Consider the following 25,833-nt stretch of genomic DNA (forward strand, 5'->3'; position numbering starts at 1 on the left):
AATATGTTGGGTAAAACATGGGTAGATGAATGATGAGGGATAAAAGCTAAAATAGAGGAACATTAGTAGTACGGACCTAGTGCTCTATAGGTATACATTGGCAGCAGTGGACCTAGTACCCTATAGATGAGCACTGGCAGCTGCGCCACAACCCATAGATGATTTAGATCTACAGTAAACTTCCTAGCAGATGCGCTCTAAGGACAGTATCGGTAGCTGCGCCTAATAGGGAGCCTTATGACCATGACAGTAGCGTTTAAAGGCCAATACCGACAGAAGCGCCTCATAGAAAATGTCCCAATTCTGGCAGCGGCGCCTAAATGATAGAACTAGCAGCTGTGCTTGACAGCTGTGTCATTGAAAACAATGGACTTTGTACATACTCCTTAGGATAATCCTTAGGAATGAATGAATGAGAAATAACTGATCCTTAGGGTAAATCCTTAAGAAGATAATGGGAATGGGTAATTGGGTTGATTGTTTGATGTTTAAATATAATAATTATATTATTGTGGGTTAAAAACCTTATGTACTCACCAGGTTTCCCAACCTGACCCACTCCAGCTTATTTGTATCACAGATGCGATACGAAGCTACTTTACACTGAGAGATTTAAAAGAGATGTAGATCACTAGTGTAAATGAATATAAGTTCTGTTTATGCTTATGTTTTTGTAGTGACGATGACATCCCAATGTTTTAAAATAAATAAAAAAATACATTTCTTCGGAAATGCTTTGATAACGTAATTATCATGTTTTTATGGGGACAAATTCCGCAACACTTTTATAAAAAAAAAGGACTATGATTTTTATAAAGCATAAACAAAAATCGGTATTTTCTGGCCGTGAAAATTGGGGATGTCACATACTCCTCCGTTCAGCCCAAACTCAACTTGCTTCTTAATCCGCTAAGACATTGATCCTGAAACATATATCTGACTTCTTTGAGTTGGGTAATCACGTAAAGTTGCTAACTTTACTATTCATGCATGGCTTAATGAAGCTTTTAAAGCTCAAGAGGACTTAGCAGGTGACTTAATGCATGCATGTGACCAAAAATCCCATAAAGCTTGCACCTTTATGCCAAAGGAGTCCATAACAAGCTCAGATCTAAAAGAATTGGTCCTTATAACGATCCAAGTCCTCAAACCAACCCAAAAAGGTACCAAAATCATAAAACAAATAAATGAAGAGATCTAATCATGGAGAAGACAATGTTTGAACTTGATACCTCAATAAGCTTGCAACAAGGGTGAAGATTTTGGATCTATAACCTTCTCACCAAGTAAAGCACCTTCCAACTTTTATACTTCTTTCACAAGGAGCAAAACAACCACCAAAGTCTTCTTAGGAACTCAAATGCACAACCATGGAGGCTAAGGGATGATTTCTAGGGTTTTGGAGCCTTAAAGGGTTGGTAAAGAGACCAACCTTAATGACTTAAGGTTTTTATATATGGTGCAACTCCCTAAAATTAGGGTTCTTATTTCCATCGTACGCCCAACGTACGAGGCCTTGCACTCACGATCCACCCTTCGCAAACCAAATTACATCTTGCGTACAGTCTTCGGATTGGTATGCCGCGCGTACTACCTATGTATGCCCCGTATACTAGGGTTTTTCCTTAAAGCCTAAGTTTATATGAAGGCCATAACTTCTTCGTTATAAACCCGGTTTCGATGATCCTTATATCCATGAAGAGGTAAAAATAAACTCTACGATTTAATCAACTCATATTACCAAAATACCCCTTGGCTACAAAACTCAAACTGAACACCTGGATCATCTAAATTACAGCACCCACCTCCAAATGAGTCAAGATCTTAATTCTTCAAAGGTCCTGAGCCTGCTAATACCTGATCTTTGATCACTACCCCAAAATATGAAACGATTCGGAACAGGGTGTTAAAGCACCAAACTCCAACAATCTCATCTATATATGTGAACTATTTATATCTTTATATTAACCAAACAAATATAATAATTTTCACATACTAACTATAAGTTAAGAAAACTATTCACTTGTAGTTATTAATTATTTGAAAGTTCAAATCATAAGTACATATAACTAATCATATATATATATATATATATATATATATATACATACATGCACATAAGTTACAAAACTCTTGTGTTGTAGTTACTAATTAATTCTTAGTTAAAAAGACTTGTGTGTTGTAGTGGAAGTTTTAAATGAATATGTTGTAAGGAAAGTGACATATGTTATAACAGATATTAGGCGAACCCTCACGTGTCACACGCTAATATAACTATTTGATTAAAATAATAACGTTTAACAAATTGTGATTTTATATTAAAAAATGAAAACGAATGTTAGTTGCAAAACAAACACCTATAATTAAACTATTAGTTTTATTAACTGTAATAAGTTTATATCATTGGTTATTCATAATATTAATTGATATTTTATAGATTGTTTTATGTTATGTATATTATATATCAAGTGTACGTTGATTTCTATATATAACAAATGCAAAGTACTATGAAAAAAACAAATACTGCAACTTTTGATGATTTTATAGACCCTTTTAAGTTTTGTAAATTATATATAAAGCTTAAGTTGATTTGTATATAAAAAAATAACAAATAGTATTGAAAAATATTACAACTTTTAATAACATAAAAACACTACATCATCTACTATAATGTTTACATCAAATGAAAGTTATTAAACACTTATAAATCGTTCAAAATTAATATTTAGAAATCAACATACATTGATATATAGAAACATTGTTATTAGAAAATGGCGTTGAAATAACCATTGATGGGGCATAACTCATTTTTTTTTAACTCTTTCATATTTGAATCACAAACTTTTTCAAACATATGACTTTATTTATCAAAACTTACTTATATACTATTAATATAGCTATAGTGTTTATAAATAAGTGGAAAATAAAAAGGAACTGCATATTAATAACCATAAGTTAAAAAAAATCTTGAATGTAGTGGAAAATAAAAAAGCTTGAGTGATTACATTAAATTTGAAATCATAACTACATTTAAATTAGAAAACTCTTGAGATGTAATGAGAGTTTCGAACTCTTAATTTGTGCATAATAATGTAATATGAATAGTGACAATTATATGTTATAATAACAATATTATCAACATTTATCATTGAAATAACGATTTTTATACTAAGATACAATTAATACTATAATTTTGAAGTATACAGTAAAATAGATATAATAAGTTGTGCTTAAATTGAATTCAATAAAGTTTTTGATTTAATATTTTTTTAATTATAAGTATTTTTAATTAATTTTGAAATAATTTATTTGAATATTTTTTTTATTTCATTCATTATTATTATATTATTTCAAATAACAATCATTTTTAATATAATACAATATGTTTTTTAGTTTTATGTTATCTTAAACTATTATTATTTTTACTTAATTAATAACTATATGTTTTAAAAAAATTCATTATTATATTTAGAAAAATAACTATCGATTTTAGTATTGTATTTTTATTTTGTCCTTAAATCTTTGAAGTAATGGAAGGAAATAAATGGCCCAAGTAAAATGGTGATTTGAATTTCAAAGCTATAGTAATTGTTACCTTTGAGTTGTATTTTTTATCACTTATATTTTTCTTATGAAAGTATTAATATATTTTTTTATTTTACTTTTTCATTACGATGAAAAACTAATAGGGAAAATGAATTTGACAAACATAATAAGATATAACAGATCACTTATTTTTATTACTATAAAAACATTTAAAAAATGGGTACATCCATACAGTGGCGGAGCCAGACACAAAGCAAAGGGGTATCCCAATTTTTTTTCTGGGTATCACCGCAACCGTTGAGCATGGGGCGGGTCGGGTCAGTTTTACCTAAAATCGAACCCAAAACCGACAACCTCAGTTTTGAAACTTTTAAACCCAAACCAAACTCAAACCCAAACCCATCAGTTCGGTGTTTCGGTTTTCAGTTTGTACATGGGTTTCCCGATTTGGTTTTGGTTTTAAACCTAAACCTTAATCGAGTCCTTAGCTATCTTTAAGTCTTGTTATATAAACATGAAGTTGAAGTATCTTTTGATACTTGAATCAATGTGGGACTCAAAGTTGATATAAAATGAATCATGAAGATAACAAGTTTATATAATAGATGAAAATAACCGAGTTTACATGTGTTTGGCGATGTGGGATAGAATAGCTTGGAAATTAAAAGAGAATAGAATAGCTGGAAAAATAAAAGAAATGTAAACAAAGATTTATAAGGAGAAAGAATTGATCCTAAGACCTTTGTTTCAGTAACTCAGCACCTTAACCAGTACACTTGCTATTTGTTTGTGCTTATAAGTGAAGGGATGCGTATATATACACTACAAAAAATGAAAATTTTCTACAAAAATTACACTATCGAAATTTTTTTGAGGGGTATCCCGGGCTACCCCGAGATACCCCTTGGATCCGCCTATGCATCCATATTAGTTTTGCGAGAACACAAAGAATGTATTTTATTAACACATAAATAATCATTGGTTTTCAACAATAAAGTTATATCATATTTTATTTTTTCTCTACGATGAAAAAATAATTGACAAATGTAATAATATATAGTAGATTACTTATTTTTATTACTATAAAATTTTTTAAAAATAGATACATCCAGATTTGTTTTGCGAGCACATAAATAATTTACATTTATAAAATATAAATAATCATTGGTTTACAGATATAAAGTCATATCATATTTAAAATCATTCGTTTTAATTAGTCATTATCACCAATAATTTGAAATAATAATTGTACTCCTTTTATCAAAATCAATTATCAAATATTCTATCGATGTTATTTAGAACAAAATAAGTGATAGAAACTAACATAACATGTAATTAATAGCATAAAATACATGTTGAATAATGTTATCTTGGATAGAAAAATAAATTGTCTTAACATAAAGAAAAAGGCAGCATAAAGATACACATATGTTAGCAACGTTAATTGTTCTAACCGATAAATAGTTGCAATTTCTCTTTACATGCACCCAACTTGAATTTATTTGAATTTACATTTGGAAAATTTACAATTGCTCTCTTACATCCATGGGACTACTCACATAACTCTTCAAACGCTAGCAAAATAATCTATCATTTTGTGTTGACATACATGCAATATAAAAGCTACAATGTTCTTATATAAACTAAATTTTCATATAATGCATCAATTAAATAAAATGATTTGAAGAGTTTTGGGAGTTACAAATCACAACATTTCAATTAATCATAAATTAAGTTGTATAAGTTGAATAGTATTATGAGTTTCAAATGCATGAGGTTGAAGAAAAAATGTTTGTTTTATAAGATATATAGATATAAACGACATCTTGTCATGTTGTTATATTTTTTTAACTCATATATATTCTAATAATATAATTATACTTATATAATTATATTACTTGCATACTCAACGACGAAACTCAATCAAAGAATCATATAAGACATTGCAAACTAAAAACATACATCATTAAGAAATTATAACAATTAAACTAAAACATTATCTTCTTTTTCTTTTGGCTTTAAATATACAACTATAAACTTTTTCTTAAATTGAAAAGAAAGTGGAAGGAGCAATATATAGATATAAATTATAAAAATGAGAAAATAACACCATATAGCTTTTAGTATTTCAAAACCTTGATTGTGATATCCTATTTGAGTTCTCTCCAACATACTTCACCATTTGCTTTCTTTTACAAATTAACACTTCAAAAACCTTCAACCTTGTTGATCTATTACTTTTTTTTTCTTCATATTCTCTCTAAATTTTGTATGTGATTTGTGTGTGGAGTGTTTACTAAAATGATTCATCATTTTTATAGTAATACAATATATACATAAGTAGGAATTCAAAAAGTGATTTAGAAATTTATAATTATTGTAGTAATTGACATTAATTTAAGGAATATAAAAATGTATAACTTTCAAATCTATATGGTTTGAAATAACAATTTATCTATAACCACATGAGTTTGAGTGACCTCTTCTATAATATACTATACGAATGTCCACACATTGTGTAGGTTAAAAAATATTGTTTAAAATGGTTATGTTATAGACATAAACACTGACATAATAATTATTCAACTAACTTTATATTTATAATTACAATTATTTTGAACAATATTACTCAATAGTCTATACCCGCTGCTTGCACATAAATAAAACAGAATATGATTTTTGCTTTAGTGTTATTCATAATAACTGTTATGATCGATTAATTTAAAATTTTACTTATATGACCATTTTTTAATTTTAATGATAGATATAAATAAATTTATGTTGATTTGTAACTATTATTATAAAAAAAATTAGTTTATGGATAGTATTTTAAATGATTTGATAAATCGATTAAGGTTTGTACTCAATACATTTAAACATTTTAACAATTTAAAATATATTTTTTTGTTTTGTAAGCTTATTTGAGATTTTAGTTTAGGTTTTAAATCTAAAATCATATACAAATTAATATATTAAATATATATTATATCGACAATTTAAGAGTTGTATATAAACATTGTATTTAACACCATATTTAAACTAAACAACTAAGTATATTATAATAATATTTCAAATAATCTACCATATTTACCATATTAATGATAATATTTTATTTAATAAGTTAAACAATGTTGGAAATTAAAAAGACATGAGTTTCAAACATATATATATATATATATATATATATATATATATATATATATATATATATATTCTTATATACGAAAAACACAAAAAACTATGAAAGTACTATAAGTTTTATTAACTAAACAACACCAAATCATATATTCTAAAATTTGTATGTAATAAACATTTTAGACACTCATAAAATTATACAAAAATAAAAAATATATAACACAATATACACTTTCGATACATTCAGAAAAATAAGAAAATTATCATTTTTATGCAACAAAACCTATTTCTTCAACCATTTCAAACATTTGAACTTTTTGTAGGAAAACCTTACATATATATACTACTAATATAGCAAGAAATGTATCAACGAGGGGAAAAATAAAAAGTTATTAGTAAATGAAAAGTAATTTTAGGAACATGAAAGTTCATTTAGTTAATTAATTATAAGATACAAGCTAAAAACTCTTGAGTGGTTATTATTAATTGGTTGAAAGTTGAGAGGTTGTGGAGGTTTCAAAAGAATATAATGCAAGTATATGAAAGATATGTTGAATCATATTTATTTGGATAACCTTTTTGATAATATTTATTTTTAAAGATAAAGACATATATATAAATATATATATATATATATATATATACATATATATATATATATAAAGAGAGAGAGAGCTAGGTTATAATGTGGATGAACAACTATTGTGCGGATGCGTGGAAACTGTTATTCTATGAGAATTACTAAGAGAATAAGTTGTTTAGTAATGTGAATACGTTCAACCTCACACAATTAATGTCATTTTCATGTGTTCTCACTAATTCTTATTTATTTTTGTTCTCAAGCATCGTTTTCACATAGTTTCATTATTACAGAATACGACTCAATAAACATTCTGACAGAATGAGATTAGAAAAAATCTATAATAACCTTACAGACGATTTAATTAGTGAGAATGTGTGATAAGTACAATAGTTATGTAAGATTGAACGTATTCACATTAGCAAACAACATGTTTTCTTTGTCATTCTCACAGAATAACATTGTCCACACGTCCTCACAATAGATGTCAATCCACATTTGAACCTAACTATCTCTCTCTCTCTCTCTCTCTCTCTATATATATATATATATATAACCCTCAATTTTGGTTTTTTTATGATTGCTGGTGAGCACAATCAACAGTTCATATGCTTGCTAGTTGTGTACACATTCAAATTTCAAAAATAAATAAAAAAAGCTTGTCAAATCTTTTTTTAGCCTAGATATAGTTTAGACATACCATTTGGAGAAGATTGGTGTTGTTAGTGTTGAAAAATGATGAGTTTATTATGAGTTTGCAAGTTCACACACTTTTTTTAGTTCTCACAATAACTCAGTCACATATATATATATATATATATATATATATGTAAAAAGTTAATGGAAATTTATAAATGTTATAAATACTATTCATTAACTAAAGTAAAAGGTTATTTAGGTTTCAAATCAATATGGTTTGAGAAAACAATTTTTTTCTAACCACATGAGTTTGAATGACCTACTTTATAAGATACTAGGCGAATGCCCGCGCGTTGTGCTGAAACACTTAGATGTTGAAGATCTGATCGTATTCAAGTACAATTGAAGGTTGAATTAAAATAACCAAAAACGAATTTTTATTGTTAACTGTTGAATCGTTGATTATTGACGAAGATCGATGATTTAGCACTGGATGATGTTGATGATGGTTTAATTGAAGAAATCTGGATGATTGTTGAAAGTTGGAGAATAAATTCGGATGATGAACGATGAATGAGTTTGAACTACAGATACGTATTTGAGATTGAAGATTGTTCTCATATTTACAAGTTTGCCACCGTGTCTTTTTATGCTTAGATAAAATGAGTGGCTGATAATGATTCCCCCATTCTCAACCTTTTTTATTTTCTTAATTGAACCCACCTGTCCCTCTCTCTCTCTCTCTCTCTCTCTCTCTCTATATATATATATATATATATATATATATATATATATATATATATATATATATATATATATATATATATATGGGGCTAACATGGCGACGGGGAAGGGAGTCGGGTTTAAGTCCTGCTCCATACAAACTTATACACATTTTACATATCTGGCCCCTCCCCATGAAATCTTTTTCAAACTAAGGCTACAATTTACAAAACAGCCCCTAACATCCAAAATTTATAACAATTCAAGTCCCAAAGGTTACCATATAGCCCCTCCATGACAATTTATTTTCAACTTGGGTACATAATTTACACTTTAGCCCCAGCCATTCAAAAACCTTTCATATTGAGTTCAAATGATACCAAACGCCCCTTGACTTATGAAAATCTTTAAAAATTAAGTCCCGATATTACACTTTAACCCACGAAATTATCATCCGATAATTATTACTTGTTTTTGGGCTATAATAATATAAAATAATAATTATTATTATTTCTTAGGGTCCCGGGTTATTATTTTAAATTATTCTATTTAAAACGGGATGTTACACATAAGTGCTTGAACTATATGAAAACTTTTTTAATCACAATAACTTCAACCACATGATGAATTTTTGTAAGAAAAGAGTACCAATATAGCTACATATTTAATGAGAGAATACAAACAACAATTGGAAATTCATAAATATTATAACTGCTATTAGTTAAGGAATATAAAATGACATTTAGGTTTCAAATCAATATGGTTTAAGAAAACAAAATACCTCTAACCACATGATTTAAAATTGACTCCTTTATAATATATATACTAGGCGAATGCCCGTGCATTGCACATAAACACCTATATAGTTGAAATCTTTACAAATATATGTTTTCTTAAATATAACAATAACATTGTTGTTAAATTTGATATAGTAATTTGTATACTAAGTTGATATAATATATAGATTATTTTGAACTATATGATAATATATACATCTATTAAAACTGCATAATCTCAATCATTTGAATGACTTCAACCTGCGGGTTACTCGTTAATGAAAATAAAAAATAATATATGGTTTAATGTTATTTATAGTTGTTGTTATTGTTAATTAATTTTGAAAAATTTATTAGCTTAACGTTTTAATTTCTATCACTGTAATTATTTAACACATCAAACATTGTTTTTTTTTTTTGTTTTGAAAGCTAACAATATAATAATTTATATAGAGTTATTTTTAACTATTGTTATTATAAGTTATTTTAAGCTACTTCTTTGAAAACTTTTAATGATTATAAAAACATATTTAGCAAATATTTTAGTTAAATTGATATTACAATTTAGTTTTTTGCATTTAACACTACAATTTGTCACTTTTAGCTATTCATAAAATACTCTTTGGTTTTTTAAATGGATCTCAAATTTATATTTAAGTTGACCATGTAATGTTATATTAAAATTAACAATTTAAGTATTTTATTCAAACTATTCAAAAATTGTAGTTTTAAACTGATAATGGTTTACATACAACAAAATATTAAATCTAATTAATTAAGTATAATATTTTAAAAGTTAAAGACATAAGTTTATGAGTAGAAGTAAAGCTATTATTTTAATATTGAAATTTAGTTTATTTATGATTACAATTTAGGTTTGATATTTATTTAACCATATTAACCAACTTATAATCATTATTAGAAAGTCACTATAATTTATCACTTTTAACTATTTACAAAATATTCTTTGGGTTGTATAAGTTGAATTAAAATTTATATTTAAGTTGACCCTATAATGTTATATTTAAATTAATAATATATGTATTTTATCCAAACTGTTAAAAAATTGTAGCTTTAAAATGATAATGATTTACATACAAGAACATCTTAAAAATAATAAATTAAGTAGAATATGTTAAAACTTAAAGACATAACTTTATAAGTAAAAGTAAAGATATTATTTTAATATTGAAATTTAGTTTATATATGATTAAATTTTAAGTAAAAGTAAAGATATTATTTTAATATTGAAAAGTCATAGGAGTTTCAAATGAATGTGGTGAAAAGAAAAATAATTCCTTTATAAGTATACTAGGCGAATAGCCGCGCGTTGCGCAACGTAAAATTACGTACTTAAAATTTTGACAAATAAATATTAATATATGTTATTGATATTTATATCATAATACCTTTCATATTTTACCCTACTATTTCATGTTATTCAAAATGCAACGTTTTCATTTTTAGAAATATATTAATGTTGTTTTTTTTTTAAATTTGATGGGTTCTTTTCTATCAAAGCCAAAACATCCAACAAATACTAAGAAATCTATGTTTGTTTATCACCACACAACTCTACTTCTCGGATTCAATCCCGATTACGCTACTGCAAATGCACAAAGTGTCATTCATATCCATTAATATCGATTAAGTAAATAATGTGATGTACTTATTATTTGTTAAATGCGTATCGATGCATCATATTAATTTTCATATTCCGACATCAGTAAACTAAAACCACATAGGCATAGTCTGGATATCAACATCTAATTTCCATTAGAGACTAATAGAAACACACCCATGCCACACAAATGCTTGGTTCAGACTAAATGTATATATACAAAAAAAATGAAAGCTAAAAGGATTACATTCTCATGACTTGAAAAGGAGCATGTCAACTCATTGGTATCGGTTAATACCAGTACAACATTAAAATATGCATGACCTGCCTTTAGTTCACATGTGATATTTTATAGGATCAAATAGGAAATCATGACTTTAGTGGAAACTAAGACCAATTGACATGTAAAACAATTTATATGTAGCAATACATTTGCTAATATGACTTCATATTTTCCAATATCTTCTAGGGTTCAATAAATCCACCTTGTGATGCCAAGGATGAATATTTCACTGTTTTCCATCTTTTTTTTATATTCTTAGATATTAAAATGGTTTTAACAAAAAAGTCTTAAGAAAAATAGAAGTTCTTACACGCATGGATACATATGAAAGTGTCAAATAGTGAAGGTAGAGATAATTTCCATTGTTGAAGGAATGATGATGAAAACCGAATCTATTCAAATAATTTAAAATGCTCAGCAAGATTTGTTTGTGTGTGCGTGAGTCAAATATTAATTTAGTGCCTATAGTGAATGGAATTAAGTGCATCTTTATGCAAAAGTTTTTACTCCGAATATAACATGTGACATATCAGAAGCAACCACATATTGAACAGTTGGTAAAAACAAAAAATATATATATATTGAAATTTGTATGAAAAGCAATACACACATAAAAGTATTTTTTTTCCTTCTTTAAAGGTCCTTAATCCTTGCAAAATATGACAAAGATGTTCCTATTATTCATCGTATTTATACTTGGTCTTGTTATGTTTGATGTTGTTCATAATATTTTTACATTAAAGAACCAATTAATAATTATTATTAAAAAGTTTTTTGAGTGGTATTAATTAAATTAGGAGGTTTCAAATGCATAATAATCAAGGAAATCAAATAAAGGGGTTTCAAATGCATAAGAATCAAGGAAAAATGCTTCTTTTATAAGTATGTATGACTAGACGAATATTCGTGCGTTGCACAAAATAAAATTATACGGTTAATTTTTTTGTAATCATACTTCATAATCTCAATCGTTTGAATGTCTTCTACCCGCGAGTTACACATGAATAAAATTAAATATAATATATAATTTGATGTCATTTATAGTTGTTTTTATTGTTAATTAATTTTTTAAAATTTATTTGCTTAATGTTTTAATTTCTATCATTATAATTATTTAAAACATCAAACATTGTTTTTTTTTATTTTAAAGCTAACAATATAATAATTTATATAGAGTTGTTTTTAACTATTGTTATTGTAAGTTATTTTAAGCTACTTATTTAGAAACTTTTAATGATTATAAAAATATATTTAAGAAATATTTTAGTTAAATTGAAATTACAATTTAGTTTTTGCTTTTATCACTACAATTTATCACTTTTAACTATTTACAAAATATTCTTTAGTTTTTTTTTTAATGGAACTGAAATTTATATTTGAGTTGACATTGTGATGCGCAGAAACACCTATATAGTTGAAGTCTTTACAAATATATATTTTTTAAAATATAACACTAACGTTGTTGTTAAATTTGATATAATAATTCGTATATTAATTTGATATAATATATTGACTAATTTGAATTATATGATAATATATAAATCTATTATAACGTCATAATCTCAATCGTTTGAATGACTTCTACTCGCGAGTTACACTTCAATAAAATTAAATATTATATATGGTTTAATATTATTTATAGTTGCTATTTTTAACTAATTTTTTAAAATTTATTAGCTTAATATTCTAATTTCTATCATTATAATTATTTAAAACATCAAACATTATTTTTTGATTTTAAAGGTAACAATATAATCATTTATATAGAGTTATTTTTAACTATTATTATTATAAGTTATTTTAAGCTACTTATTTGAAAATTTTTAACGATTATATAAATATATTTAGGAAATATTTTAGTTAAACTGATATTACAATTTAGTTTTTTTATTTATCACTATAATTTATTACTTTTAACTATTTACAAAATACTATTTGGTTTTTTTAGTGGAACTGAAATTTATATTTGAGTTGACACTGTAGTGTTATATTTAAAATAACAATTTAAGTATTTTGTTCAAACTGTTCAAAAATTGTAGCTGTAAACTGATAATGGTTTAAATGCAACAACATTTTAAATCTAATAAATTAAGTATAATATGTTAGAATTTAAAGACATAACTTTATAAATAGAAGTAAAGATATTATTTTAAAATTGAAATTTAGTCTATTTATGATTACACTTTAGGTTTAATATTTATTTAACCTTATTAACCAACTTACAATCATTATTAGAAAGACAATTTATCACTTTTAACTATTTATAGAATAATCTTTGGGTTGTTTAAGTTAAATAAAATATATATTAAGTTGAGCCTATAATGTTATATTTTAATTAATAATTTAAGTATTTTATACAAATTGTTCAAAAATTATACCTTTAAAACGATAATGGTTTACATCCAACAATATATTAAAACTAATAAATTATGTATAATATGTTAAAAGTTAAAAAACATAATTTTATAAGTAGAATTAAAGATATTATTTTAATATTGAAATTTAGTTTATATATGAATACACTTTATAATTATTTAACCTAATTAGCAAATTTATAATTTGACCCAAGTCCTCACATGGGCCTTATCCTAAAGCCCATCTAATTACTTTGGTCCATTAACTTGTTCTTGGATGGCCCACCAATAGTCCAATTGCCGAAACCCAATAGGAAGGCCCAACTCAAGGCTTATGTGAAATTAGGGTTTTCACATGAAATGACGATTAGGGTTAAGTGTTCCTACTTAACCCATTAAGGACTTAATCCATTAAGTCCAATATTGCTTTAGGTTAATTTTTGCCCATGATTATTATTTAATATTTCAAGTTATTAAATAATTCCCGTGTGTGTGTGTGTGTATGTCCCGATTAGTTTCCACAAATTGGGGTTTTATGCCCTTAAGGTTTTTCCAACCCAATACTAGTTCATTAATCCATTGGTTGGGCTTTTAGGTCATATTGGGCCTTATTGGCCCATTAGGGTTCCATTGGTCCCACTAGGGTTTCATTGGGCCCATTTTGTCCAATCATCCCAACCGAGGTTCAAATGCAATCAAAGCACACCGCCACCCGATACGACGGCAGGAGGCGACAGCCACCACCCCACGGTGGTGGTTTCAAGTTTTTCTATTATCATTCCGATTACAAATTACAATAATGCACACACCCAAAAAAAATAACAAACTCAAATAAAATATACACTCATAGCCACCTCGTGGTAACATGCGGCGGTAGGGAGTGGCAGCCACCACTTCACGATGGTGGTGGTGGTCCTTCTTGTGACTCCGACCAAAACCAATACACACGCACGACACACACACTACACACACTCCTCTGCTTGCGAGATAAGCTCGACCACCCACCTGGTGGCACGTGATGATGGCAGCAACATCCCAAATGGCCACAACCATGACTACCGGCGGCGGCAGATGGCCACAACGAAACCCGACATCAGCAAGTTCGACCTGCCCTTCATACGACCACATCTTCAGTTCAACCTCTCATCTACGGTCTCCGACGTCCCACAGGGAGCTCCTTGCTGCCCACAATATCCGGCAGCGGCGACATAGAACTGAAGAGGGTGACAGCAGCAGCAACGGCTAACAGAAAAAGAGAAGAAAGATGGTGGAAGGCGGTGCTCACGGTGGCCTCTTAATTTCGCAGGAAGGAAAACAACTGCAAAATTGGAGATGGCGATAACCAGAGCACCACAGAAAACAACCACTCGAGCTGTGATGGCGACGGGCACAGCTGGGGCGTATCTTCATTGAAGAAGAAAGAGAATGGCAACTGGGAGTGACAACAGCGGCAACCCCGTCGACGGCCTTGGTTGAACGGAACTAAGGAGGTGGCGGCTGCAAGGATTAGGTTTAGGGTTAAGGGAGGTTGCATGCGATTAAAGAATATATATATATATATATAGGAGGGTTCAATTGAGAAAAAAAAGGTTGAGAATGGGGGAATCATTCTCAGTCACTCATTTATTTTTAACACAAAAGCCTACGTCGTACCTGCAGAAATTGGAAAGAAATAGACATGTGTTTTCCAACAAAACATGTTTCCTTAAACTATGTTAATCATTACCTTAATATATACAAAAACATTGTTTTTTCGTTTTTATTTTAATTTTTAAGAAGCTATTTTTATCGAAAATGATTTTAAATATACCAAAATTCATGATTTTTTATTCTCTACAAATAGACATCAATATTGATATAGTTTTAAGATAAAATAAAAAATTTACTTTTTGATATTTTCAGCTATCGTTATTCATAAGTGAATAAAAATGAATCAGGTTTTTACTACAGTACATTCGTTTTTTTGTTTTAATAATCATATACTGAGAAAACATATTCATATATGAATATAACGTGGTAATTTAGTTTATGCATTTCATCAAACAGTTGGAGTGCATACAATTTAACTTTTTTTAAAAATGTTAAAAACATGATATTTTGACTATTTAAATCTTACAAAAGAGTAGATTGATAGAGAATTATATGAAATTTTTCAAAAAAAAAACGATTTGATTTTTTTCTAACCTCAATTTTGAAGTTTTATTTGATAATCGATGTTGAATGAATGATATGAAGTGGATTTTTGTTGATTATCGATGATGTTGATCTAATAACGCTGAGAGTATAATTAATCATAGATGTTGAAGATCTGATCGTATTCAAGTACAATTGAAGGTTGAATTAAAATAACCAAAAACGAATTTTTATTGTTAACTGTTGAATCGTTGATTATTGACGAAGATCGATGATTTAGCACTGGATGATGTTGATGATGGTTTAATTGAAGAAATCTGGATGATTGTTGAAAGTTGGAGAATAAATTCGGATGATGAACGATGAATGAGTTTGAACTACAGATACGTATTTGAGATTGAAGATTGTTCTCATATTTACAAGTTTGCCACCGTGTCTTTTTATGCTTAGATAAAATGAGTGGCTGATAATGATTCCCCCATTCTCAACCTTTTTTATTTTCTTAATTGAACCCACCTGTCCCTCTCTCTCTCTCTCTCTCTCTCTCTATATATATATATATATATATATATATATATATATATATATATATATATATGGGGCTAACATGGCGACGGGGAAGGGAGTCGGGTTTAAGTCCTGCTCCATACAAACTTATACACATTTTACATATCTGGCCCCTCCCCATGAAATCTTTTTCAAACTAAGGCTACAATTTACAAAACAGCCCCTAACATCCAAAATTTATAACAATTCAAGTCCCAAAGGTTACCATATAGCCCCTCCATGACAATTTATTTTCAACTTGGGTACATAATTTACACTTTAGCCCCAGCCATTCAAAAACCTTTCATATTGAGTTCAAATGATACCAAACGCCCCTTGACTTATGAAAATCTTTAAAAATTAAGTCCCGATATTACACTTTAACCCACGAAATTATCATCCGATAATTATTACTTGTTTTTGGGCTATAATAATATAAAATAATAATTATTATTATTTCTTAGGGTCCCGGGTTATTATTTTAAATTATTCTATTTAAAACGGGATGTTACACATAAGTGCTTGAACTATATGAAAACTTTTTTAATCACAATAACTTCAACCACATGATGAATTTTTGTAAGAAAAGAGTACCAATATAGCTACATATTTAATGAGAGAATACAAACAACAATTGGAAATTCATAAATATTATAACTGCTATTAGTTAAGGAATATAAAATGACATTTAGGTTTCAAATCAATATGGTTTAAGAAAACAAAATACCTCTAACCACATGATTTAAAATTGACTCCTTTATAATATATATACTAGGCGAATGCCCGTGCATTGCACATAAACACCTATATAGTTGAAATCTTTACAAATATATGTTTTCTTAAATATAACAATAACATTGTTGTTAAATTTGATATAGTAATTTGTATACTAAGTTGATATAATATATAGATTATTTTGAACTATATGATAATATATACATCTATTAAAACTGCATAATCTCAATCATTTGAATGACTTCAACCTGCGGGTTACTCGTTAATGAAAATAAAAAATAATATATGGTTTAATGTTATTTATAGTTGTTGTTATTGTTAATTAATTTTGAAAAATTTATTAGCTTAACGTTTTAATTTCTATCACTGTAATTATTTAACACATCAAACATTGTTTTTTTTTTTTTGTTTTGAAAGCTAACAATATAATAATTTATATAGAGTTATTTTTAACTATTGTTATTATAAGTTATTTTAAGCTACTTCTTTGAAAACTTTTAATGATTATAAAAACATATTTAGCAAATATTTTAGTTAAATTGATATTACAATTTAGTTTTTTGCATTTAACACTACAATTTGTCACTTTTAGCTATTCATAAAATACTCTTTGGTTTTTTAAATGGATCTCAAATTTATATTTAAGTTGACCATGTAATGTTATATTAAAATTAACAATTTAAGTATTTTATTCAAACTATTCAAAAATTGTAGTTTTAAACTGATAATGGTTTACATACAACAAAATATTAAATCTAATTAATTAAGTATAATATTTTAAAAGTTAAAGACATAAGTTTATGAGTAGAAGTAAAGCTATTATTTTAATATTGAAATTTAGTTTATTTATGATTACAATTTAGGTTTGATATTTATTTAACCATATTAACCAACTTATAATCATTATTAGAAAGTCACTATAATTTATCACTTTTAACTATTTACAAAATATTCTTTGGGTTGTATAAGTTGAAGTAAAATTTATATTTAAGTTGACCCTATAATGTTATATTTAAATTAATAATATATGTATTTTATCCAAACTGTTAAAAAATTGTAGCTTTAAAATGATAATGATTTACATACAAGAACATCTTAAAAATAATAAATTAAGTAGAATATGTTAAAACTTAAAGACATAACTTTATAAGTAAAAGTAAAGATATTATTTTAATATTGAAATTTAGTTTATATATGATTAAATTTTAAGTAAAAGTAAAGATATTATTTTAATATTGAAAAGTCATAGGAGTTTCAAATGAATGTGGTGAAAAGAAAAATAATTCCTTTATAAGTATACTAGGCGAATAGCCGCGCGTTGCGCAACGTAAAATTACGTACTTAAAATTTTGACAAATAAATATTAATATATGTTATTGATATTTATATCATAATACCTTTCATATTTTACCCTACTATTTCATGTTATTCAAAATGCAACGTTTTCATTTTTAGAAATATATTAATGTTGTTTTTTTTTTTTAAATTTGATGGGTTCTTTTCTATCAAAGCCAAAACATCCAACAAATACTAAGAAATCTATGTTTGTTTATCACCACACAACTCTACTTCTCGGATTCAATCCCGATTATGCTACTGCAAATGCACAAAGTGTCATTCATATCCATTAATATCGATTAAGTAAATAAGGTGATGTACTTATTATTTGTTAAATGCGTATCGATGCATCATATTAATTTTCATATTCCGACATCAGTAAACTAAAACCACATAGGCATATTCTGGATATCAACATCTAATTTCCATTAGAGACTAATAGAAACACACCCATGCCACACAAATGCTTGGTTCAGACTAAATGTATATATACAAAAAAAAATGAAATCTAAAAGGATTACATTCTCATGACTTGAAAAGGAGCATGTCAACTCATTGGTATCGGTTAATACCAGTACAACATTAAAATATGCATGACCTGCCTTTAGTTCACATGTGATATTTTATAGGATCAAATAGGAAATCATGACTTTAGTGGAAACTAAGACCAATTGACATGTAAAACAATTTATATGTAGCAATACATTTGCTAATATGACTTCATATTTTCCAATATCTTCTAGGGTTCAATAAATCCACCTTGTGATGCCAAGGATGAATATTTCACTGTTTTCCATCTTTTTTTTATATTCTTAGATATTAAAATGGTTTTAACAAAAAAATCTTAAGAAAAATAGAAGTTCTTACACGCATGGATACATATGAAAGTGTCAAATAGTGAAGGTAGAGATAATTTCCATTGTTGAAGGAATGATGATGAAAACCGAATCTATTCAAATAATTTAAAATGCTCAGCAAGATTTGTTTGTGTGTGCGTGAGTCAAATATTAATTTAGTGCCTGTAGTGAATGGAATTAAGTGCATCTTTATGCAAAAGTTTTTACTCCGAATATAACATGTGACATATCAGAAGCAACCACATATTGAACAGTTGGTAAAAACAAAAAATATATATATATTGAAATTTGTATGAAAAGCAATACACACATAAAAGTATTTTTTTTCCTTCTTTAAAGGTCCTTAATCCTTGCAAAATATGACAAAGATGTTCCTATTATTCATCGTATTTATACTTGGTCTTGTTATGTTTGATGTTGTTCATAATATTTTTACATTAAAGAACCAATTAATAATTATTATTAAAAAGTTTTTTGAGTGGTATTAATTAAATTAGGAGGTTTCAAATGCATAATAATCAAGGAAATCAAATAAAGGGGTTTCAAATGCATAAGAATCAAGGAAAAATGCTTCTTTTATAAGTATGTATGACTAGACGAATATTCGTGCGTTGCACAAAATAAAATTATACGGTTAATTTTTTTGTAATCATACATCATTGAAAATATTTATGTCATTTTTATTAACTATAAAATAATAATAATTACATTTAGTTAATGCAAAATTATAATTAATTTGAACAATAAATAATATAACACTTATTAAAATCAAATTATTTAATGGTCTCTGCTCATACTTTACATGTGTATAAAATTAGTTGTGGTGACTTAATAAGATATGTGGAAGATATGATGAATAAATTTTTGACCCATATTTAAATTATCGCACTACCCCACGACATGATGCATAGCCTTATATTTGCATCGGGGGATTAAACCATCGTTAAGGAAGTTCTCTTTCCAAAAAAATAGTTATAGTACTCACTATTTTAATTAACTATTGTTATAATTTATTAAATATTAAATTTTTTTGATGTTGTTTTAATTTCATCATGAATATTATTTAAATTATTAACCACTGTTTGTAATGTAACATAATTTATTTTATAAATTCATGTTATTTTTAACTATTATTATTATTATTATTATTATTATTATTATTATTATTATTATAAAGTAATTTAAAAACAACTTAATTGAATTTTAGTTATTATATTTATCATATTTAATAATTTCCTTTCAACTATTTTAAAAAATATATGCTAGATTTTTATTACTTTAGTTTTTAAACTTTACATTATATTTTTAAGTTTGTTTGATATTAATTTTGGTTATGCATTTAACACTGTATTGAAGTCAACAAATTTAGTATACCATATTGATAATTCAAGAAATCTTCAATTTATGATAATGTTTATAATTAACAACATATTTAAGTTAATAATTAAATATATTATGTAGAAATATGAAGAGTTAGGAGTTTCAAAATGATATGGTAAAAGAAAAAGTGTTTCCTAGATTATTTAAGTTATCAACCATTGTTTGTAATGTAACATAATTTAATTATAACTTTATGTTATTTTTAATTTTTATTATGAATTAATTTAAAAATAGCTTAATTGAGTTTTAGCTACTATAAAAAATAGCTTTTAGACATCTTTTAGTTAATTCGACTTTTAAATTTAAGATTTTTATATTTATCGTATTTAATATTTTCCCTTTAACTATTTTAAAAAATATACGTTGAATTTTTAAAAATGTATTTGATATTTTAGTTTAGATTTTATTTTTTACACTATATTTTTAAGTTTATATAATATATTAATTTAGGTTATATATTTAACACTATATTGAAGTCAACAAATTTAGTATATCATATTGATAATTCAAGAAGTATTTCATTTATGATAACTTTTATAACTAACAACATATTTAAGTTAATAAATTAAGTAATTATATGGAAATATAAAGAGTTGGGAGTTTCAAATTGATGTGGTGAAAGAAAAAAATGTTTCATTTATAGTATAGTATGATATATATATATATATATATATATATATATATATATATATATATATATATATATATATATATATATATATATATATAAGGGTCACATGAGAATGAGAATGAAGTGAGAACATGAAACTAATTCTAGCCTTATGGTAAAAAGACAAGTGGTGAAGTTTTAAAAATGTCTATCGTTATTCAAAATCATAACCATAAAATTTGTTTTGCGCTTGTACTATGATTAAAATCATAAATGAATAAAAATTAAATGGTTGTCTAACTAAAAACCCTTAAAGATAAATGATTTATGCATCTCATAGTATGCATTATGTTGTGTTAATGTAGTTATTTCTAAATACCACTGTTCACGAAGAAATGGACTTTGAGTTCTTGGGAAATCGGCCTGGCAAACCAGTCAGTTTACAAACGAACGTATTTACAAATGGTCTCGGTGGTAGAGAGCAAAAATTTAGTCTTTGGTTCGATCCTGGTGCAGATTTCCATTACTACAAATTGCTATGGAACGACCATCAAGTTGTGTACGCATGTATCCTCTTTTATCGCAAATTACATACATCATGTTGATATCAAACTTGATAGGTTTGGTTATCTTGATTGTTTCCAATGATCAAGAAAAGAAAACCAATCACTTTACAAATAAATATATTTAGTAATGGTTACATTTTATATTCATTTCAGGTTCTTTGTGGATGACACACCAATAAGAGTATACAAGAACAACATAATTAGAGGTGTTGGGTACCCTAATCATACACTGCAAGTGATTGCGAGCTTCTGGGATGGATCAAGTTGGGCTACTGATGGTGGAAAAACGAAGGTCAATTTTTCAAATGCACCATTCCACGTCAATTTCAAAGATTTTAACATTGATGGGTGCATCTCGATACCTAGTAGTCCTAATAAGGACTGTGGTTCTCAAAAGTATTGGTGGAACACTCAAAAATATTGGCAATTGAATCCCCAGCAACTGAAATCATTAGAAGATGTAAGAAAAAAGTATATGAATTATGACTATTGTACTGATAAGAGTAGGTATCCTACCCCTCGTCCAGAGTGTAGTGAAAAATGATGCGTAATAATATGTATTATATATAATGAGCTACCTTCTAACTCTATAAATATAATTCAAGGATTTTGGTCCTACATTTCGTAAAAGTTGTACAAATTTAGGACGGATAACATTATAAAAAATTACAATAATACCTAATATTTTATATAATTTTTTACAACTTATTATAAAGTTATAATTACAACAATACCCTATATTTTAAAAGGCCTTTAAGATTATAAAGTTCTTGAAAAAGACTTGGACGATTTTCAAAGTTTTTATTATAACTTATTTTTAATTGTAAGATTGAATCGCTTATTGGATATGTACAAATAGAAATATAACCCAAATAACTAAAAATAAACTCAAATACATATGTTGTTATTTGCTGCTTAACAACCCGTTTTTTCATTTGGTGCTAATTTTCGGGGGATTTTGCTATGGATGCTTGCTGGATGTTGGTTTTTTTTTGTCATAATTTAATTGAAATATTTTGCGGATCTTTGCTTGATGCAAAAAAAGTACATCGATGGGAGGTACACACGTTGCATATAAAGAGCTAGAACAAGGTACAAAGAATCAAGAAACAATAGGTGCAACAAAAAATATACATAGCTACTGGGTTATAACACCATTCTATTTGATACATAGACTGATCTTTCTTCTTGTGATTGTTGATTCTATTTGACAAAATAGATAGAATATGTACATTGTTTGATGTTGTGGATTGTGACTTGGACTCCAAGGAATATAACTCCTGATTTTTGAATATCGCACATGCAATGTCTTTATGATTCAAATTCACAAACTAGATAACAAAATAAACGGGTCGAAATTTGTTTTGTATCAGGTCGTGTGTAAATAATATTATATAACGAATGTACAATATTAACTTTAAACAGAGATAAATTAAATATCATCTTACAATTTCTTCCTATATGTGTCATATTTAATTTCCTTAATAATATTTTAATCCACTTGTCACCATTTAACATGAGTAGGAGGATATTGTATGAGGACATTTTAATCCACTTGTCACCATTTCATATTTTTATCTAAAAAAATCATAATTTTACTTAAATATATACTAAATTAATAATCAAATGAATAATATGGACCTTTCCAAATTCTTTGATTCACGTTCTTAACACAGTTATGAATAAATAAATTATTTGGAGAATATAAAAACTAAAAGAATCAAAATATAAAAGAAATTTTGATTTTTTATTTCTATGCTTTCTTTTAAAGAGGAATAATGTTTTCCATCCTTTCTATCAATGGAAGAGGAAAGTACGTCTTATTCATGCTAGTTTTTTTTTTTTTTTTTTGAGTTGTTGACTTTGACTTTTAATTAATAGTTACTTTACATGTATCTATAAGAACTAAAAAACATCACAAAGAAAATAAGAGAAAGAAAATCAACATTATACTTTAAAGAGATCGAAGCTCGACAGAAAAAATAGAGAAGTAGGCCGGCGACAAGAAAGAATCACCATGGATGGTGGGGGGATGAGTGGCAGACAAAGGTTGAAGACGACAGCTTCTGATGACCCAAAAAAATTGCAAATATTGTTTTCAATAGGGTTTTTTTCTTTCCACTCATCTTTTTATTGTTTTTCCATATGAGATATTATTTTATGTTATGTTTAACAATTTTTAAAGAGTAAACATATATTATGTGTCAGCAGAAAAAAAAAATTCTTAACCATCTTAACCCTTCTTAAATATATGTAACTTTATAAAAAAATAAAAATTGTTGTAGAATTTATGTTTTAACTTTTGGTTGACCATAGTGTCTTTACCAAACTTCTAATAGAATCTAAACAAAAAGAATCAAAACCGAGTGCATCCATGGATACCCACAACATCAACGTTGGTTTGTCCGTTTCGCCATTGTTTACATGACATATAGTATAACATAAAGTGTGATGACTTTACACTTCATATTTAGGACATCAACCTATTTTGATGAATTTACAAGAGAGTAGGTCTTCCAAGGAAGAATGAACTTCATCCAAATAAGGAAATCATTGGGCAACATGAGTCCACACTTCAAATGAGATCGAACATAACACTAAAATATGATTAATTGGTTCAAGAGACCCTCCATATAGAAGATATTTGGGGTCAATATTTACTCCAATAAGTTGCAAATTAGATAGTCGTAGAAATTGATGAGTTTGTAAAGTTAATGAGTTTGTAAAGTGTTTTCTCATTAACCTTCAATGAAAGAACTATACATAATATATACAAGAGAGAGATAACCAAGTATCTAAATAACTTAACTAATACTTGTTAACTAACTATGACCAACTAACTCAGTTAACTAACAAATTATTTATTACAAACTAACTGCTAACTGCTAGTAACTAACAAGTCAATATAAACATTGACTTATTAAAATACACCAATACCCCCTCTAGCTGGAGGATGAGGAATCATTCATATCTTGGAAATTGAATCAATATGATCAACTCCTGATAAAGATTTGGTAAACATATACATTGGTTGTTGTTTGTTTGGAATATGGGACAAAGAGATCAAACCCGATTGTAAATTTTTCCCTTACAAAGTGACAGTCCAAATCAATGTATTTAGTATGTTCATGAAAGAAAAGGTTTTTAGCTATGTATATTGAAACCATGTTATCAAATTTGAGGGATAAAGGCTTAATTTCATGTATGTCAAACTCCTTCAAAATTATGCTTGGCCGTGCTAACTCAAACACACCCTCCTCATAGATTTGTATTATGCTTCAGCTAAAGATAAATAGATAATGGTTTAATTTTTGGATTCCAACAAATAGGACTTCCTCCCATGTTGATCAAATAACCACTCATAAATCTTCTTTTTGATGAACATGTTGTCCAATCGGAATCACCAAATCTAAATCATCAAGATCATGTGGAATAGAAGGGCCATAAGAAGCTATTGTATGGCCATTATGCAAAGAAAAGATGTCTTCAACAAATTTAACATTCCTTGAAACAATAATAGCCTTTGTCTGAATATTCAATACTTTATACCCTTTTTTGCAGGATTGTGCACTTGGCATGCACTTGTCTCTATTAGTAGAAACAATGAATACATAACAAAGGCAGCCAAAAGATTTGAACATTGGCAAGTTTGGTTGTTTCTTGAATAACATTTCATAAGGAGTTTTGTTACTTAAAACTCTTAAGGAATTCAATTAATGATGTAGCCATGTAGGTATCAATAAGTACACACTCTCCCCAATATGCTTTGCCTAATCCATAATGAAAGAAAAAAGCTCTTGAAAGTTCAAGGATATGTTTGTGTTTTCTTTTAGCAACACAATTTTGATGGAAAGAAGATTTCTGATGAGAAATTACATCAGATTGAAAGAATTAAACTCATTCCTTACTTGATCCCAATGCAAACTATGGCTATGAAATTGATTTAATTAACTATATGTTGAATGAGCATTTAATATACAAGCACCACCACAAAAAACTGTGTAAGCAGAA

At 27.2% G+C, this 25,833-nt stretch overlaps 1 protein-coding gene across 1 annotated transcript in view; it reads left to right on the forward strand.

The window, feature by feature from the left end:
• Nucleotides 1-22,429, forward strand: part of LOC145073921 (xyloglucan endotransglucosylase/hydrolase protein 2-like) — a 28,373-nt gene extending 5,944 nt beyond the window's left edge. The window contains exons 2-3 of the mRNA XM_079020393.1: nucleotides 21,622-21,815; nucleotides 21,976-22,429. Of these exons, the coding sequence (XP_078876519.1) occupies nucleotides 21,622-21,815; nucleotides 21,976-22,366 (585 nt within the window). The 3' untranslated portion in view covers nucleotides 22,367-22,429. The remainder of the gene's footprint in view (nucleotides 1-21,621; nucleotides 21,816-21,975) is intronic.
• The last annotated feature ends 3,404 nt before the right edge of the window (nucleotides 22,430-25,833 follow it).

Source organism: Lactuca serriola, chromosome 9 (genome assembly GCF_051521515.1).
Source record: "Lactuca serriola cultivar US96UC23 chromosome 9, Lser_US96UC23_V15, whole genome shotgun sequence".
Classification (NCBI taxonomy): Eukaryota; Viridiplantae; Streptophyta; class Magnoliopsida; order Asterales; family Asteraceae; genus Lactuca; species Lactuca serriola.